Source organism: Cuculus canorus, chromosome 4 (assembly GCF_017976375.1).
Source record: "Cuculus canorus isolate bCucCan1 chromosome 4, bCucCan1.pri, whole genome shotgun sequence".
Classification (NCBI taxonomy): Eukaryota; Metazoa; Chordata; class Aves; order Cuculiformes; family Cuculidae; genus Cuculus; species Cuculus canorus.
In genome coordinates this window covers 12,163,150-12,183,355 of record NC_071404.1, presented here as the reverse complement: position 1 = coordinate 12,183,355, position 20,206 = coordinate 12,163,150, and the positions used below count along the sequence as shown (strand labels likewise).

Genomic DNA, 20,206 nt, shown 5'->3' with positions numbered 1-20,206 from the left:
ATGGACATTTGAACATCACATTGGTTTGGAGTGTTATGAGTTACTGCCTGTCAATGGAAAAGGGTCAGCAGAGGACTCACTTCCCACAGGAAGTTATGCATATACATCAACTGTAACATTGACAAAGGTCCATTGAAAACAAAAGGGGAAATCCAACAACATCATTTTTACCAGGTTCTTTGAGCCCAGGATATTGTTGCAGAGGACCATATAACTGAATGCACATGTGAAAAAGCAGAATAATTTTTTCCTGGCTTTCTGATACTTGCTACCCTTTATTTTCTTGTGTTATTTTGACGTATACTTCCTCCATTAGTTTTCAGAAACATTCTTCATTTGAAAAGGCTGTATGACAAAAATTATGTGTTTATGTGTAATAAAAAGAGAGAAGGAAAGAGACAGAAGTTGCCTTTTGTCTGGATCCAACAGGGAAAAGCTTCTCAAGTAGCTATTACAGTAGGGGAACAGCACATCTAAGTTGTATCTGTGATAATATAAAATAGCATCTACCTCACCTGGTATCACTACACAGACAACCTCTAATCCCAGATAGCCAACATAAAACCTCCATAACCTTGTGACACTATTAAACAAAAGGTAGGTCACAGATGGGTTCTGACTAGTAGGATTCTTAAGAATTCCTGCCGTGCAAGAGGGAGCAATTGCAGAACCTCTGCTCTGCATGGATACAGCCAGCTTCTCCCATGATGGCTCAGTTCTTCACAACCTTCTGTGCAGTATTTGGTTCTGCAATGTTGATTCTCTGATGATAGAAATTCACGTCTGAGAGAACTAGTATCATCATGCTTTTATAGATTTTTTTTCTCTCAAATGCTTACACAGATACATACTGGATTTTCATTTGTCCAGCATAAGCACTGTCAAATGTATCTGCTTTTTTTTTAATTTTGGAAATGACAGCTTTCTGATTAAAAAAAATCATTATTTTTTTCTGTCTTGAGGAATAATACAGTACTGGTTCTCTCCCAAACAACACATCTCATGTGTTGTTGCTTTGCTATTTCCTTAAGACATATAACTTACTATAGCAAGATTTGCAATTAGGGCCTGATCTAAAACTTATAGCTGCTGTTGGTGGGGGGAGAAAACAACAACGCCATTGCCTTTAGGCTCTTTTGAGTAGTTTTACATCCACTTATTCACACAGCGGTCACATTTGCGTGACAAGACTACATTGTAGGGGCAATATACACAATACAGCATTTCCTTAGGATATTAATAGTTGTTTTGGATAGTGGAAAAGCTACCTTTTCTTCTCCTTTTTCTTTGTGTCAGTTCTGGCGATCAACTGTAAAATGTGACAGTAATTAGACATGGCAGATTTTTTTAATACCAGTGTTTTGATGCACCAAAACTTACTCCTTCTTTCTTCTTTTCCTTTTTTAAATTTTATTTTTTTTTTTTTACTATAAGACAAAGATTTATGGCATCTTTAGGAATTAGCCATGCGATCAGCTTTCCTGACCAGTGCAGAGGGAGAATTTCTGGCCTCTTTCATGTTTGTCTTTTCAGATTTTGCCACAACGTGATAACTGAGAAAACCTTTCTTACGATTGCATTGTCGCATTAACAGTGTAAATTAACAGTAAGAGAGAGACTTTGGTTTTCCAGAGAATGCACCAGCATCACCCCAACGTGGACAGCTGGGGCTTTAAAAGTATAAGTCCAAGTGGCCAAAGTGAAGTCACTAACCAAACAGCATCTTTGCCCCTGTTACTGGCCAAGAGGGACAGTGTGAATGCTCAGGGCAACCACAGCTCCTCTAGGTGCTATGAAATTAAAGGGGAGGGGGGGGGAGGGCAATTCATCCTTCAGATGGGGAGGGGGTAACTTTCCAAGGGCACAGACAGTAGCTTTTTGACAGGTACCACGCCAAAGGGATGCAGCTGGTGTGCTCAAGGTGTGCTGAGCACATCACAGGGATTAAACTACCAGCAGCAGCTCACCGTCAGCTCTGATCCCTCCCGAGTCGCGCATTAACGGAAAGTTGGGATTCCTGTTGCTCTCGCCTGCGGTTCGTGAGCAGATCAGACCGACTCCGCGATCCCTAACTGAGCCTGTGCCTCGCAGCCGCTCGTCTGCGCATGAGTCGCCGCGGGAAGCTCCGCGGCTGGAGTATTTCAGGGGCTGGGCACCGGCAGAAGATGCTCAGAGCCTGAAGGAGGCCGTGCGCCCGGCGGAAGGGGGAGCAGCGGCAGCCGCTGCGGGGGGCGCCGGCGCGGGGCGCACCGCGGAGCGCGGCCTGAGGCCACGGCGGTGCGGCCGTCGGGGCAGCGCCCGCTTCAGCACCGCGGACAGCGCCCAGCGAGCCCCGTGCCCCCGGCTCCGCTCACAGGACGCCCCGACCCCCCCCCCCATCCTCCGGCTCCGCTTCTTGGGTGCCCCAACCTCCCCCTGCCCCCAGCTCCGCTCCTTGGGTGCCTCTGCCTCTGGCTCAGCTCCTTGGGTGCCCCGACTCACCCCTGCCTCTGGCTCCGGTCCTTGGGTGCCCCGACTCACCCCTGCCTCTGGCTCCGGTCCTTGGGCGCCTCGACCTCCCCCTGCCCCCGGTTCCGGTCCTTGGGAGCCCCGATCTCCCCCTGCCCTCGGCTCCGGTCCTTGGCGCCTCGACATCCCCTATCCCCCGGCTCCGGTCCTTGGGAGCCCCGACCCATCCCTGCCTCTGTCTCCGGTCCTTGGGACCCTCGGCACCCCCACCTCTCGGCTCCGTCCCGACTCCGCCCGTTCCCCGCTCCCCCGCCGCCTGGCACCGTTATCGGGGTAGCCCGGCGCCACCCCCCCGCTCATCCTCTCCCCTCTGCCCCGCTCCCCCCGCCCTCCCCGCCTCACCTTCAGCTGCTCTGCCCGCACCCTGCCCCTCTCCCCGAGCCCCGCTGCCCCCGGCCCTGCTCCCCGCGCCGCCGGCAACATGCGCGGGCGGCCGCGGGCGGCGGCAGGCGAGGCTGCGGTGCCGGCTCGGATGTCCCCTTGCTCCTATCCTTGCCCGCTCCACGGGACCCGCTGAGAGATGGACTTGGCAGGCGTGCTGCTGGCGTTGCTCCTCGTGCTGGTGCTGGTTGTCTCCCTGCTCTCCAACCTCCTGGTGCTGCTATGCTTCGTCTACAGTACGGAGATCCGCAAGCAGGTCGCCGGGGTTTTCCTGGTGAACTTATCCTTTTGCAACCTGCTCCTCACGGTCCTGAACATGCCTTTTACCCTGCTGGGGATCCTGAGGAACCAGCAACCTCTCGGAGGCTGCGTCTGCAAGGCGGTGGGCTTCCTGGAAACTTTCCTGACTTCCAACACAATGCTGAGCATGGCAGCGCTCAGCATCGACAAATGGATTGCCGTGGTGTTCCCCTTAAGCTACACTAGCAAGATGCGGTATAAGGATGCTGTGATACTGATGGGTTACTCGTGGCTCCACTCCCTCACTTTCCCCTTGGTATCCTTGTTTTACTCGTGGGTAGATTACAGCAGTGTTTATGCCTCTTGCACCCTGCACCTGAAGGAAGAGACGGAGCGGAGAATGTTTACAGTGTTCACCATCGTCTTTCACTCCACCAGTTTCATGCTGTCGCTGGTGATCTTGTGTTTCACCTATCTAAAGGTGCTGAAAGTTGCCCGGTTCCACTGCAAGCGGATAGACATCATCACCATGCAGACTCTGGTTTTGCTGGTGGATATCCACCCCAGGTAATGCGTGCGTGCCACAGCCCGGGGCGCTGGCGGTAGGTACCGGGGCAGAGGGAAGGTCCTGCCTTCTCAGCGCCTTTTCCCGTGCTCCTGCCTTCCTCAGCCACATGGCGAACGCTTCTGCCCCTAGTTTCAGACTGTTTATAGTGCCAGAAGACGGTTGTTCGTGCATTTGTAGCCTGCTTTGTTTAAACGCTCGCTCGGTGTTATCCGCCCGAGCTCCCTTTAATGAGTGTGCCCGTCCTCGGGCTCAGCTGCCCTCCCTTACCTCGGGGACTGCGGCTCGCCGGGCCGGGGCTGCCCTCGCCTTCCCCGGGGGCTGCCACCCTTCCTTCCCTCCAGCCCCCCGGGCAGGGGCTCTGGGGCCGGGAGCCGGTCCTTCCCTTCTTTCCTGGGCTCACATCTCCTTTCCCTGCTTCTCGCCTTCCTGCTTCTCGCCTTGACTCACCGACTGTTCTTTTCCCTTTGCAGTGTGAAGCAGCGCTGTCTTAATGAGCAGAAACGGAGGAGGCAGAGGGCTACCAAGAAAATCAGTATTTTTATAGGGTCGTTTGTGATCTGTTTTGGTCCTTACATTATCACCAGGTTAGTATTGGGGTGGGGGACTTTCTGGGATCAGTATGCCCTCTGATGCACAGGTGCCCGGGAAGGGCTACGGTTAATTTTAGAGTACCAGAGCCTGATGGAGACCCAGGATCAGTTCTGAGGGACAAAGCACACACACACTCACACTCACATGTGGACCCTGTCGGCAGGACCAGCCACTGGGCAAAGCCTCAGCAGCCTCTGACCCTCCTTTCCTCATTGCAGCCAGGTCTGGGCGCCTCTGCCAAGAGCAAGAGGCTTTTAGGACAAGTACCAGGAGTTAATTACATGAAAGTGGGAGATGAAAGCAGTTTAAAAGACTCTCCACGCTCCCTTATTAGCGAAAAACAAGCAATAGGGAGGAAAGCAGACAGCTTTTCCTGATTAACTCTGGTCTTTTTTCTCTTTTTTTTTTAAAGGCGTGAGGCCAAACTTGCTGCTAGTGGAAGGTGAAGTGACATAATTTAAATTTATCCAGGTTGATAATTTGTCAGATAAGCCTTGTGTCTGGAAACATTAATGTCTGTAAATATATTGCTAATGGTGCAGCACGGCCTTGTGATGAAGTTAGATGTCAGAGTTATTTCCCAGGAAAACTAATAATTAGACTTTTAAAATGAATAGGGAATACCATGCTTCTCAAATGGTCATAATCACTGGCATCACGCCCCAGTGGTCTGCAACCTTTTTAACTAGTCAACTATCACACTCATTCTGCAGTTGCATAGTCTTTATACAACATATGGTTATTCTTTTTTAAATCTTGCATAAATCAGTGAGCTGGAAGCCAAAGTAACTCTACTGAATTGCAGCACCTCAGGATTTAGCCTTGTGTCTCCAAACTGAAATGGGCTACATCTTTCAGTAGTGATTTTTTAAAAATATTTTCCACTTTGCTACGTATTCAAGACACACTTGAAGAGAACTGACTTCTGTCGAGGAAGGTGCACTAGCATTTGCAAAACCACCCCGGTGAGGCCTTTCTCAAGGTTGCTGTCAAGCTACCGGGGTCTGCAGCCACACCATCTTACAGGAATTGGCCAGCCATAACCCACTGATCTTACACAGTCACATATATGTAGGCCACTTATGATCACTGTCATTGCCTTTTTCTTACACAGGTAAGGGGACAGATTGAGGCCAGTGCTTAAAAATTACAATGTTTTTTAACCTTTAGGATGACATTTCTTTCAGTTCCCATTTATATGTTGAAATGGATTCCTGACTGATTGCCTGGATAACTACATTTTGCTCTGCAGTTGAAAGGATTATTACAAATACTAACATTACATCACAGAGTTACAGCGTTAATTGGTCACTGTTCAGTACATTCTGAGTCATTTTCTATTCACTTTTACCATAATGAGAATATAACTATATTGAGCAAAGCAGATTTTGCCCTCTTCTTTCCATCTGAACATCATTAGGCTCAGCAAATTCCAGCATTGCCATATTTTTGCAGAGTGAAGAAATTTCTTACAAACTTCAAAAAATAAGCAACTTCCTTCTCCAGACCTTGTTTTTGGCACGTGTGAGAGGGTGCATTTTCTATGCATGACAAACTGGTACCACATGTGACTAGAGAGAAAACTGAGGCTTGCTTTCCATAAATGTGCGTGTCAAGGTACAGCTTCTGTCTCAGTCACAAGGGTTGAATTGGTTCAGTGAAAATGGAGGGGACATCCTTAAAGGTCCTTTGCCCCAAAGGCAAGACAGTGTCCAGGCAGCACTAGATAAAAGGTAGTGGTGAAAGTGGGGTTGGAGGACTTGCTGCCATGTCTGTTTCTTCATTCTCCCTCTATTCTGGTTTTCAACAGTGTTGAAGCAATTTGTATAGAGGCAATGTAATAGATTTTCTCCCCTGTTTTCTTGCTGTTTGGCATGGTGACTCAGGTTGCATTGTGAGCTCAGTATTTGCTTCTCATTTCAGAAATGTGAATGAAATTACGATCATTAGCAATATATTTGTCTGTTCACTAAAAGCCAACAGATGAATTTCATCTTTTCTGTAAAAGCACTGAAAACAAAAAAAAACGATACAAAGATGCATTGATGGATATTTCTAAGGCTCACTTGATTTGGCCAGGCCCTTTTAACTTATTAAAATCTGTGTAATTTTTCTTATGTTGGCTTCAGTGCAATTATATTTGGACCCACTGTACATTAAAGGGAACACATAATAATACATGTGTTTTCATGACTGAAAGATACCTTAGTCTTCCCATTTAGTGTGTTTATAAAAAAAATCAGTCATCTAAATCTCAAACATGTATTTCTTGTATGAGGATGATATACAGGATGGGATAAACCTAAGCAACTATGCAGCAAGTGTCATTTATTGTACATTTATTTATTTCTCACATTTTGTGTCTTTGTGTGCTCTCTGTTTTGAATTCACTGGAATATTTCCAAGCAGCTTCAAAGAAAAGAATCTGGTATTTAAATGCACTTGCCATAGGAATGATTTCACTTGTATGCATATAAATGAGAAATCTTCCTGTCAGAGTTCAACCACTTGTTGCAATGTTCTGTTCTAGTAGTGATAAGTCAGCTTTTTTATGCGTGTGTGTGTGGGGGGGGGGGGAGTGTTGGGATTGGAATGGCTTCAAAAGTCAACATCCTGCAAGGTGGGAGCTCTGCACTTTGGAAAGAGGCTAAAAGGTTCTTCAAGCCTTGAGAAAGCTTATGATCTTACATCTTCAAACAATGATGTTTTAGGGTACAGAAAAGGGGGTATTTTATCTCATGCTACTTCTTTTTTCTTCTTCTTGAATGAATACAGCAAAATGGCATATTCTTGCTCCTGCAAAAGGTTCCACAAAAGAAGTACACATAATAAAAAATTCTCATCCCGTTCTTTCCACCTTCCTGGAGAGTTTGCCCACTGCAGATGAGCTGCATGCCAGACATATGCTGGAATAGTCTGAAGGTTTGCTCTCACTTCTGTGGAACAATGGTTTAACTTAGTTGCAGTTTCTCCACCCATGATTAATACACCCATCTCAACTGAGGTGCTGAGGCCACTAATCACCTGTGAAGCACAGACCAGGAGATACAGGTCAGGAGACAGCTGGCTGGTCATATAATGATGATAAAATTGTTGTCTCCTTGTTTTCTGTGGCCAAACTAGCAGTCAGCCAAGTGCACGCAGAAGCTCTCACAGGTAAGTAGGTGTAGTTGTGCTCCTAAACATACTGTGTGATTGTAGGTGCCACACAAGTTTCTCTGAGATGCGACCACGTTATTCATACTACAATGGTCTAACGTAAATCCTCTTTGCATAGGTGATAAGTCATAGTAGTAGTGTAATGCAGGTTCGCTTTTCTCTATCCTAGGGGGTGGATTCAGTGACCTAGACCAGGATTCTGGTGTCATTTGAGATGCTGCATAGTATCCAAAATCTTTACATAAGTTGGCAGAAAGGACCCAGGACCTACAGGAGACCCCCAGCTTCCAGAAGTAGCAACCTAATGCCAAAGAGGGTATGCCCAAATGTCTCAAGTGTCACTAGATAGCTGTACTTGGGGAACCGAGTTGAGAGAGCCTGGATGGCCCATGCCACATGTGCCTATCTCAAGCTTGGCATGGGAGAAGGGTAGTCAATTACGTCACCGATATTTTGACCACTTACCAGCACAACTCTATAAATTCAGAAATCTGCAGCACTTTCTTATCTCTGTCATACAGAAGCATTAACATTGAAAACACAATTATTCTCTCTTTCCATAGAGGGAAAGGTTGTGGTCTCCCAGTGACCTTGCTAGGAAAGTTCCCTTTGCCCTTATTGAATCCAAAGAGTAAGTAAGTAGGTAAGTACAGGGCTCTCCTCCTGCAGGGACATGTACTGTAAGAGAATAAGTGTTACTTTAATGTTTCATGAAGCACAAGTTGAGCACTGGCTTCAGTGTGAATATAACACTCAAGTGTTTCCATCTCTCTTTAATGTTTAACAGGTTGGTAGAGCTCCTTCCTTTTGTTACCATAAATTACTACTGGGGAATTATAAGCAAGTGCCTCACCTACAGTAAGGCTGCATCCGATCCATTTGTTTACTCACTCTTACGTCAACAGTATAAAAAAGTTCTGATCAACATCATCAATAGGATACTTAAAAGGGACCTGTATCCGTCATCAGGGTACAACAGTTCTCTCGACACTGAAAATGATTACTGTTTGCACAGAACAAACTAACAACATGAAAAGCATTCCCCTTCAAGTGAGGAAGGTGTTTGCTGCTGCTGCTGGAATGCTGCCTCTCTCCTCTCATGCTGACAGTGTTGACAGTGTTTCCAGGGTGTGAAAGCTGCATTGATGTGATGCATTTCATTGTGGACTTTCATGAAAGGGTCTTCCCTGATTCACAGCTGAATATGGCAAAGCTTTGTTTCTGATTGAATGATGTAAGCTTGAGGGGTTTTAAGAAAGCCTTTGGGGGCTTTCAAGGAGCTTAGAGAGCTTTTAATGTTTCATGTCTGAAGACTTGGTACATTCTGGAGCATTCCACATCAGACGTGATATTCCAGCATTTTCTGGGACCACAAGAATCCCTGGGTTAGACGGAAAGGTTCGGAGTCCTCCATGCTGCTCATGTAACTTGGCAGCCCTGGATCTGCTCTGTTAGTTTTGAACACAACAAATAAGTCTTTTAATTGATTGAGTTATTGTATTGGTGCCTCAAGTGAGTGATATGGCTCAGCACTTTGAATTTGAGATTGTTATTATTATTATTATTATTATTTATTACTAGGCATCATGATTGTAACATAGCCTTTAGGAAGTGGTACATACATTTGATATGCCAGTATTCTATCAAGCATAACCAAAGTCCACATATCTGAGTTACTAATATTTAGCACTTCAGTGATATGTGATTACAATAACTGCTGCAACAGTAATGAAGACATATGTATGGAATTATTTAATAGCACTGTAGTTGCACCACTGAGCTAGTAGTCCTATTCAAACAAGCTTTTATTCAGAAAAAATCAGCTAGACAGTAGAAGTGACAGATACCACCATGCTTAAGATATATTACTTCAGAAGCTATCAGTTTTCAAAGAACAGGCTAAAATATATTAAATATTATTAAGGGATATAATGTGTAAAATATTTCATGCATTGGCTATATTTAGTGGATTGTAATAATATTGTACAATCTTTTCTTTTATATTGATCAATTAATCTGGTGATTTTAACAAATACCAAGAGATATCTGAGAGATATTACAACATACCCGCTGCCCAGAAACAAAGATGTTTTACCATTATATGTATTTTTCTCTTTTATTTATTTTCAAATCTAAACAGGCTTTTGAAAAATATTGGAATTATTTTTGAATAATATTCCTTTGATTGTATAAAACATGAATCAGAATATACTATGGCATTCAGTAAGTGACTATTTTCTAATCAAGTACGTAAGGGGAAAATTAAAGCAATTCTAAAATATATTTTAAGAAAAAAAAAAGAAAGAAGACAGTAAGGAACAGTTAATTTTTTATGTAACAATGGAATTGACCCTATTAAGCATTGAGAAGACTATTCCTGGTCAAACTAAGCATATAAGCATGCGATTAGGCACAAATATAATTTCCTTTGAAGTTAATGGCTCTGTTCCCATGCAAAAAATTAAGTAGAGCTTAACGGTTTTGTAAAATCAGTGCTGAGCAATTAGCACATCACAAGGGTTTTTTCCACCATCCACGTTGAGAAGGAGTATCTTATTGCAGTCCCAATGAAGTCAAGAAAAGGCGATGCTGTGTAATAAATACAATGTCATCTTCTCTCCTGCTTTTAATCCCTGAGGCCTTTCTGAGCGTTTATTTGGGGTTTTTATTTTGCCATGCAAGCACCTTAGGCCTCTGTGTTTTGCATCTATAGTTCTGCCTGTGCTTAAATTGAATGTACTACAACGGTTTTGTCTTCTTAGTAAAGTATTTGTACTCTCTCCAATTTTGTGTAAATACTGTATTTCGGAAAAAAAAAAAAATTTCTATGGAATCTTTCTAGTTGTACTGTCTTCCTGACTGCCTCCACATGCCTCCCCCCTCTGCCATGCCACTACACAAGCTGATGCTTCAGTTTTTCAATTCAGCTGCAACATAAGGACTGGATCTCTCAGGGAGGGGCGGCGGGCAGGGAGAGGGAAGTTAAATTTTCAGATATTTTTCAGTTGATTTTGTGACATAAAGTTTTGATAGACTAGCATTTTTCTGTGAATCAGCATGAGTTTAATTCTACCTACAATTGCCACCTTACGTTTGGTTTCCTAAAGAAAATGGCTCTTACTTCAAGAAAGGAATATGTTACATATAGTTAAGTGTATTAAGCTGTCACCTCCAAGACACACAAATGAAATAAATCTTTACTTCAATTCTTTTTTCTATCTTAATACCGAGAAAATAGTAGAGGAGAAAAAATACTTTAAAGTAATACTTTAAAGGTATTACAGTAATAAACTTCTACAGCTATTAAATTATAACCCACATTTTAAAGATATAAAACAGGGCACAGTTAAACTGCTACATCTGCTATTAAGTTAATTAACTTCACAGTTGAGGGTGTTGTCATGCACACACTTTACAGTACCACTCAGCCTCACAAAGCACTGGACATTTTCAGAGGTGCTTAGGTCTAGATGGGAAAAATAAAAATATAGACAAAGAGAATATTTAAACCTGTGCTGGATGTTCCAGAATATTTTTGAGATTTAACTCCTACTGAGAATTAGGAAGCCAAAGTCTACAGTATGTTCCAGCTGCAAAGACACTTAAGGAAGGGCGAGGAGACTTGTAGCCCTCTCAGTCTTGATTTACAATGAAGTACAAATACCTTGTTTAGCATTATGAGAAGACATCCTTTGCTTAGCGTGCACATCTAGTTCTGCAGGTGAATTTTCCCTGCCCAATGGCCTGAAGTGGCTTTTGCTAGGAGACAAGAAACTGGCAAATACATGGCAGGTGTGTTGTGAAGTTGGAAATACCATGAAGGTCAGCAGGAAACGCCTGATACTATAACTTCCGTAGCAGAAGGAGCTGTGACCTACCTGCGGCCAGGTAGGGAAAACAATGGCAAGTTTGTTACAGCAGTGTGTGAGAGAAGCATTACTTCCTTAGAGTAGTAGCAGCAGGGCTCAAAGAAAGCTCCTAGGCTGTATTATTTCAGCTCCTGATTGCAATCTGAGCAAAAAGAGTCCTCTCCCTTTCCTCAAACTTGTAACTGAGACTGGAGTTGAGGACTGCACCTTCCCTGGGTAACATCCTTGTCCTAATGGCAGAGTATAAACCCTGAAGTATAACAAACCTTTAATGAATCCACTGAGGAGACATTCCACTTTTTTATTTGTTAACCCACCTCCACCAAAGTATGTCCAAACCTGATGATTTGGCTGTTTTCTAGTGAGACAAAGGATGGAGTTTTGAACCTGCCTTTTCAGAGGAACGAAGCAAGTTTGCATGTCCTATGTCCTAGGTGAGTGTTCTGACGTTTATTTATCACAAAAAGAATTTTCTTCTCCAAAAGAAATAGGAACTTCTTTTTTTTTTTTTTTTCCCACCAGCCATACTGCAATTGAGATCTGAGACTGACAGTCAGACTGTTTCTAAGGCAATAACAGCGAAGCAGTGCTTAGGCTAGATTCCTAAGAGATTTAAGTGCGAGCTAGATCCCAGCCTCCTAAGGTCTGAGAAGATGGATGTGCTTCAGTCCAAGTGCAAAACCAAAATTAGTTTTCTTGGGTTGTGTGATACTGAAAACTTCTGTGCCTCTGAAATGAGATGGCATCTGATGGCCATGAAGACCTCCAGGTTCTGTGAATTTTCAAGCCGCATATTCCACAGCCTCACTGAAGTGCAGGCATGTTATTCATCTGGGTAAATCAGCACCTAATAGATGTTTGCAAATAATCTGCGCAGCTCAGTGATTGCTGAATACATATTTACCATGTCTTAACATGAGTAATGGTGGTACTAAACCTAAATTTCAGAGCTAATTGCAATGTTAGGCTTATTACATGGTTAAGCATGTGGGAACCAAAGTTTCTTAATGCACTTGCTCTTACACAACCAGAAAGTGATTGTGCTTTTTAGAACTGTTCGTGGAAATCTGAGCTCTTAGAGAAATTTAGCAACATTGACCTTGGTTGAATAAAATGACATTTGACAAGATATTTAAACTTGTCTAGGTAAAGTGCTCAAAAAAGATCAAACCACAAAACCCAAACTGAAGAGAACTATTCTGCATGAGTGGGAAGGTTTAACTACATCACCTGGAGAGCATATTTTCTGTTGTATATAATGATCTTTTCCCCCCACTAAATAATTATGTGCTCTCCTGCACGTAGAATGAACAAGCAACTGTGTTTCTGTCTCAAAAGCACATAGCATATTTCAGGATTGTGAAGTGCAAACGGCTGGTTCCTTCTGGTTCAGGAGGACTCCTGCTTTGTGGGAGGTGTTAATTACACAAGTAAATCAGAGGTTCTGCTTTTTATTTTTGGAAAGAGGGTCCAATTAATATTTGATGGCTCAGCTGGAGACACAGCAGAGATGACCTTAAGAAAGGTTGTAAATATATGAATATCTTACAGTGCCAGAAGCTCAGAAGAGCAAAATGTCACCTGGCACAATACACACAACCAGCTCCTTCTCTGGAGCTGCTTTTGCCTACAGCTCATGAATGTGACAGAGGGCAATTGGCTTCTACCATTTCTGCATATCCCTAGCTCTTCTCCCTTTACCAGCAGGTTTTTCTTGCCAGGACATGGGGGTGCACGATGGAAACTAGGTGTTTCTGCTATTTTCTTTAAGTGAGCAATGCATGAACCATGAGTTTCTCCCAGCCAGGCTTCTCATATGTTCTCTATGCAAATGAAACATATTGTAAAGCATGTATGTTAAATGTCATAAAGTCCATATGGTTGAAGGTATTTTTGAGCATTGAGAACTACAGATCATTCCAGTCCACTTGCATCACTTCTTTAACCAGGTGCATTCAGAAATGTTATAAACCATAGCTGGTTTATAACTGTGTCCAATCCACTATCACATACTGCCTGTACAGGCTCCTGAGCAGACCACTGTAAAGATTCTAGAAATAAACCACAAACATCCCTCTTGGGACATAACCTAATTTATTTGTTGTGCATATTTTGTCCACTTCACTGCTTCCTGCTGTTGGCACATGGCATGTACAGATAAGCATCCAGTGAATTTGAAGCAAACTATCCAGCACATGTTTAAGTCTCTAAGTTTCTTTTCCTAAACCAAATGTATTGAAATCTTGAAACACTTTCCAAGCTGACCCCTGGTCTTTGTGGCTAACCCTAGAGTACGCTTACTTAACTCACTTTCTCAGATTTTTTTTTCAGCTGAAGGCTTAGCACTCTAATTGTATTTCTGTGGAGCCTGACCTTAAGTGGCAGACTCATTACCACCTTCTTTTCACTTTATAATTCCTGTCTTTAGATTTCCAACTACTCTCTTCTCTTTGCTTGCAGCTGTCAGCCCTGAGGCACATTTTCAGAATGTTTTATTGAAACCCAATAAATTGCTCAGTGTCCTTCCTCCATGGCATAGGACCAGAGTCTAGGTTTCTGTGTGCATTTTTGCAACAATATTTAGATATGTTTCAGGTCTTCTGTTTCATATTCGTCCTTACACATGGTAAAAGAAAATGTTGGTTGGTGATGCAGGACCTTGGTTTTACAAATGACTGCTTATCATTCCTTACAGTTGCATAGCACAGACTAGCTTTCATCTTGAAATCTGGCTTTTCAGCTAATCAGCTCTTATTGTTGTCATTTCTGATGAAGTCTGCTTTAGGCATTTAAAATATGTTTTGGGCTCCCCACACAGTACTCTGAATACTTCATTATCTTTTCATTCTTATTACCTTGTGGGAAGCCAGGGAAGTACTAGAACTGCTTTTCTCAGGAGACCTGTGACACAAACAAATGAAAGACCACACAGCCAAGAAAGGATCAAATTGCATGAAACACAGTTTAGAAGCCAGGAATGGAAGACAAATGCTTTCATCCAGAATCTATCTGTTGATCTTTTGCTCATACTTTCCCAGGCATTTAAAAATGTGCTTCTCATGATGGCTGGGGTTACCTCAGAGTTCACATTGGAGCTGGATTTCCAGATGAAAGCTATTTAGGATACAAGAACAAGATATTCGAAAACCCATCCTGAGGCGTCTGCCACACCAGCACCATGATAGACAGGAGTGATAGACACCCCTTACTCGTAAGACACAACTGTATGTGTTGAAGACACAGCTCCCTTTTGTGCTTTTTTTAGTTGGAGTTTCAATGGTATTGTCTGGGTGTGAGGTCTCAGGCTGGGCTTTCTCTCTCCTTGTAGAATGTCATTTTGGACAGCTGAAAGCTAAGTGGAAAGGGGTCCTGCTCTCCCTGTGTACAAATAAGAATTTGAGATGCTGTGTATGAGACAGCACAGACTCCATATACATGATGGTGAATATGTAGGTAAGGCACTTAAGGGGGAGATGATGCTCCTGCTTCTCTTCTGAGGGCTGCTTGTATCTGTCGTATGCACTGCATCCCACTCATTTTTTTAGTGTGCAGAGTCATAACTGAAGGGCAAATACGTTAAGAGTAAGATCTTGGCTTCACGGATGTCAGGTGGGGGTAAGCCAAGATTTTTCTTGAAGGTTTTCATCAGCAGAGTCCAAGTCTGAGTTTGCAGAAATCTTTTCCAAAGACCATTTAACACCAGCTCAGTTAAGAAGTCTACTCACCAAAACAATCACATTTGAAAAAACAGTCCTTGGCTTCCTGTATATCCTAGAAAACCACATTAATGGTACTGAATGGCATTGTAATCTGAGAGGTGTCAGTTTTTCTTCAAATGGTAACATAAAGATATTAAGCAGACTGAAAATGCATATGATATGGCTATAGAGCAAGTTGTGCTCCAGTGCCTTGACAGTCACTTACACCTCTGATGCCTGTTTTTTCTTAAGCTCTGTCATTCGTGTCTCTCTGGGTGTACTCCTGTACACTCTCTGATGGATACTTGGGCTCGCTGGCCAGCCACAATTACTTCAGCCGTCTGAATTTGGCACTTGTAATCTCTTTTCTTACAGACCTAGAGGAGCACTGTGACAATGGTTCTGAAAAATGATTCAAACTTGGGGTTTGTTCCTTCCATCTTAAATCTTGTTTATTCTTTGCAAGATACATATAAGAGAGAACAAGTAATAATAAACCCTCTAACTGCACACATTGCCCACAGGCTTTCTTCATAAGCATTTGTAAATTCCCATCTACTCAGTTACCTTTGTTTAGAGAGCTGAACAGACACAGGCATAGCAGCATTTGCTCTTTGCATCCCTGCCAGCCTGTGCTCCCTTTGCAACTGCTGAAAGCTCAGTCAGTTCCTGCCTTCATTGCCTTTTAAATTCTCTACCTGCCCTCTGGTTTCTTGTGTCACCTGAAAGTCAGACTGTTCAGGCCCCTCCTTTCCTTGATAGGTGACCTCAGGTTATTGTGGTGGAGTTCTCATTTTTACTGGTTGTGGTTTTATGTGGAAGTTTTTATTGGTTTGTTTGGTTGGGTGTTTTTTAGTTTTCAGCTTACACTTTTTAATTTTGTGCAGCTAAGCAGGACAGTAACATGCGAGTTAAACTAGAAAGCAATCTGTGCTCCTCAATTTTTTTATGCTTGACAAAGAAAGCAGGCAAAAGATTCAAACCAAGAGCCTTACTGAGTCTATTTTGTCCCTTGGGAGTACAGCTTACCAATTTCTGCAGCTACTAGTACAGAGAAGAGTATTAATATGACTGCTGTCACATTTTCACTTTCAGATAGAATTACCAGATAGGCACTTACTGCTGAATCAAGGTGTTCATAAAAATAAAATTCTTATTTTTGGACCTTGAAGGAAACTTCCCACCTACTGTCCCAAGAAGTCTCATGAAGGGAAGATTGGATGGAAAGGCAACTCACCCAATGCGGATGTATAGTGGGTTTTTCTGGGCTTGTTCTGCGATGGGTAAATGTCTGTTGTTACCCTGGCAGCTCATATCCTCTACTTTCAATGCTGATCCTCTAAGGTTCAGTGCTTAGAGTGTCAGTCACCTTTTGAATTTCAATTGTATATGATATTAGCCTGCAAAAAACCCACAGATATCTAGATACCAGGAACTTTGACCTTGTAATTTCCCATACTGCTGCTGCATTGATTTGGTGAGTCTTGAGGGTAACTGTTCCAGTGTTTTACCACCCTTATTGTGAAAAATTTCTTCCTTATATCCAGTCTAAATCTACTCTCCCTTAGTTTAAAACCATTACTCCTTGTCCTGTCACAACAGGTCTTGCTAAAAAGTCTGTACCCATCTTCCCCATAGGCCTCCCTTACATGCTGGAAGGCTGCTATAAGGTGTCACCAGAGCTGCCTTCCTCCAGGCTGAACAAACCAAACTCTCTCGGACTGTCATCACAGGACAGGTGCTCCAGCCCTCCGGTCATTTTCATGGCCCTCCTCTGGACCCACTCCAAAGGCTCCATGTCCTTATTGTGTTGAGGGCTCCAGAGCCGGATGCAGTACTCCAGGTGGGATCTCACCAGAGCCCAGTAGAGGGGCAGAATCCTCTGCCTTGACCTCCTGGCCACTCTCATTTTGAGATACGGTTGATCTTCTGGGCTGTGAGTGCACATTGTTGGCTCATGTCCAGCTTATCATCCATCAGTATTCCCAAGTCCTTCTCCACAGGGCTTCTCTCAATCACATCATCCTCCATCCTGTATTGAAACTGAGGATTACCCCAATCCAGGTGTAGGACCTTGCATTTGGCCTTGTTGAACCTCATGAGGTTGATGTGGACCCAATTCTCTCCTATCAATATCACACAAAATGGCTAACAGTCTTTGCTGTCTGACTTCAATTCCCATTTTTCTGGAGAGTGTCTGCCTTAATGGGCCTGAGTTTTTGAAAATGGGGAACTGGGGTCTGTTAAGTGTGTCCCCCATCAGTTATCTATAAACTAAAGCACTCAAAATCACTTTTCAAAATGCTTCCCAGCACCTTTATGAACATGCAAAGCAAGCCCTAGAGGACTTTTTTGAATGTTTTGGCATTAATGTTCTGTGAGACAGGGAAAAGAGATGAAGTCAAATGAGTCTCAAAATAGGACTGTCAAGTTATTTTCTGGTAGAGCTTACATTAATTTTTAATACTCCATCTGTGATCAGAAGAAAAGAAAGACCTTTAGTTCTCAGCACAGATCTTTTTTGAGCACACTTATTTTTCCTTGTAGCCATTAGATATTCAGTTCTATGATTCACTGACTTATTGTATTATTTCTCTTGCTTTATGGGAGTCAGGCAAAGTCACCTTTGGGCCTCATCTTGAACTCAGACCACAAAGTCCATTACCAGTAACCCGTTAGCAGTAATCCTGCTTTGCTACTTTACACATGGGAGCAATAAGAGGCAGCCTTTGAGGGGGTAACAAGGTCTTCATGTCAGTTCTATCTCTTTAATGATTAAGTTTAAATGATCCTGTGTGCTTGTAACAGGGTTTGGTGATTGGTGTGTGCTATTCTGCACATGTGTTCCTGTATATAGAATCACTTATTACTTTTGTCCCTTTATGGCACCATCTGGTGCCAGGTTCCTTTCCAGTTTTTTGTATCACTTATGCCTTTGATCATGGCTGAATTTTAACTAGACATCATTTTCTCCTGCCATGAAAAGGAACTTTCTGAGTGGCTTCTCACTGATCAAGCAAGCACAGAGATCACATGAAAGATATGCTAAAAGACAGACATTTATTCAGTATAAACTTTATAGGATGGTAAGGTCTTTTGCTGCTTTAATTGCATTCCTCTGCATTATGATAGAATCAGTTCAGTGGATCACCTGGAAGTGGTATAAGGAACTAATTTTGGGGTCATTGACTTATTTAATCTGTGACAAGTCAGAAGATGAAAACAGAATTTAATTATCATTGGTGGTACTTGTATTGAATGTAAATTACTTATTTTTTTTTCCCCCGGGAGCTTGAGATTTATTTATTTATTATATTTAACCAAGGAGGAAAGTATTTATGACCCTAATACTAATAAGGGGGAAAAAAACACCCACTCATTACTTGCTTTTGTTTCCAGCATATGAGGAAAAAACTCAGGAAATAAATTATAAAAATATGACAAAATGACAATAATAAAATAATTGAAGTCCAATTTTGGAGCCATTGTGGGATATTTAAGTTTTGCAGCATGGCTAGACCGGTTCATTCTGAGAGAGGTCTACCATAACATTACTCCTTCTTCCTCAGTGTGCTGGTACAAATATGGACTTGGTCAATAATTATCAAAAATGACTGCAAGAGGCTAGAGGGAGTTTGTGAAGTATTTGAGACATGAAGAAAGTTTTGGTCCATGATCCATTCCAGGTTAAAGTCTTAGAGTAGAGTCTAGGAAAACAGGAAAACTCTTTTTTTGTGTGGTCATCTTCTCTGCTCTCTACTCTTAGCTTCATCATTTCTGGTTCTAAATGTTTATGTGTGCTAGTTTCTAAAGCTGGTTTAATTTTGTGGGTTATAAGGAGAACAAACAAAGTTAAGATAAAAGACATTGCTGAAAAAATTAGCTGTGAGAAAGTTAAAAGCTCCCCAAGTAAAATGTAGATGGTCCCAGAAGACGCAGAGAAACATTCCAAAATATCTGTGCTTCTTAATAAGTGCAGAGCATGGGATAGTCTGTGCATCTTTAAATTAAAATAGCAATTTCTCTTATACACATGCATGTTAATATGGATTAAAATATTTGTTTAAAGAATATGTTTTCCTCTTTTAACTTAGCACTTAGAAGCTCAAAGGGAAGACCCTGTGGGCCTTTCCCAGATCTCTGCTGTTGCATGAAGACAATCAGGGCCTGGGGGGGTAAGGTCTTGCAAACATAAGTAATTTTACTTTTTTTAAAAGTTGCTATTCCTTTGCAGGAAGTTGCTAAGTCACTCCCTGTCTCTCCTGAGAGCAGGTCCTTTTCTCTACCCTGTTCTGCAGAAACTGAAAGAGGCAAAAAAACCCAGTATGGGTATTGGTTTCTGCTGTGAAAATGAAATATCTCCTGTATTAAACTTCTGTAAAGCCCTAAAATTATGTCTGTTGACTTTGTACCAGAGCAGATGTGATGCGCTGCCATACACCATTCAGCTGCCTTCACTAACACCTAGTGGGGGAGAGAATAACAAACCACACAGTAACATTTTGGTCTGCTTTCAGTCTGTTTACGCCCTTCAGAAAACAGTTATCTAGACAGCACTGCTTCTGTTTATTGTTCAACCTATCAGCTGAGCCAAAATAAAAAGAACCAGGTAATAATAACCAGTCTGAGTTTGATATACTAATGTTTTCTGACAACAGTAAGAATCATGAGAACAAAAGTGAGTTAAAAATACCACATTTAATCCCACTTCCAGTACTTGCCAAAGACATAAAACAGTTCTGGTATTTAGTCCTGTCTGAAGAGTTCTGCATTGCTGCTGTACTGTGGACTGTAGGCTAACAGAAAGGTCTGATCAAGAAAGAGGTAGTCAGCAATAAAAGCTAGTAATATTCAATTTAACCTTATTGTAGTAATTCAAGTGCAAAAAAATAAACCCAGCTGATGCTGATACATCTTCTCATCACTCTGGGATTTATTTCTTCATTTTTAAGATTATTTTAGGTATGGAGTGAGTATATCCTATTTAAACCTAAGTCACAACTTGATGTAAGCTCCTCAGAAAGCCTGCCAGGTCTAATGAAACCAAAAAATGAAAAGGCAAAGGTGAGGAAGTCCCTGTATTCCAAACAATCTCTTCTCTGGCTTGTCACGCTTTTATGTTTTGGTTGTACATCTGCAATACCTGCTAGTCATCCCATTTGATATAATCAGAGTTAACACACAGTAAACAT

At 42.4% G+C, this 20,206-nt stretch overlaps 1 protein-coding gene across 1 annotated transcript; it reads left to right on the top strand.

Moving 5' to 3' along the window:
- The first annotated feature begins 2,861 nt into the window (after nt 1–2,861).
- Nucleotides 2,862–10,232, top strand: GPR78 (G protein-coupled receptor 78). Its single transcript, XM_009564623.2, has 3 exons — nt 2,862–3,696; nt 4,168–4,281; nt 8,235–10,232. The coding sequence occupies exons 1-3, from the start codon at nt 3,029–3,031 to the stop codon at nt 8,470–8,472; spliced, it is 1,020 nt and encodes a 339-aa protein (XP_009562918.1). The 5' UTR covers nt 2,862–3,028; the 3' UTR covers nt 8,473–10,232.
- Nucleotides 10,233–20,206: the final 9,974 nt, after the last annotated feature.

Bases quoted from the DNA above. Each gene is read 5' to 3' on its own strand.
- GPR78 (XM_009564623.2), top strand. From the start codon at position 3,029: ATGGACTTGGCAGGCGTGCTGCTGGCGTTGCTCCTCGTGCTGGTGCTG. The intron at 3,697-4,167 runs GTAATGCGTGCG...TTCCCTTTGCAG, and splicing joins CTGGTGGATATCCACCCCAG to TGTGAAGCAGCGCTGTCTTA. The intron at 4,282-8,234 runs GTTAGTATTGGG...AATGTTTAACAG, and splicing joins GGTCCTTACATTATCACCAG to GTTGGTAGAGCTCCTTCCTT.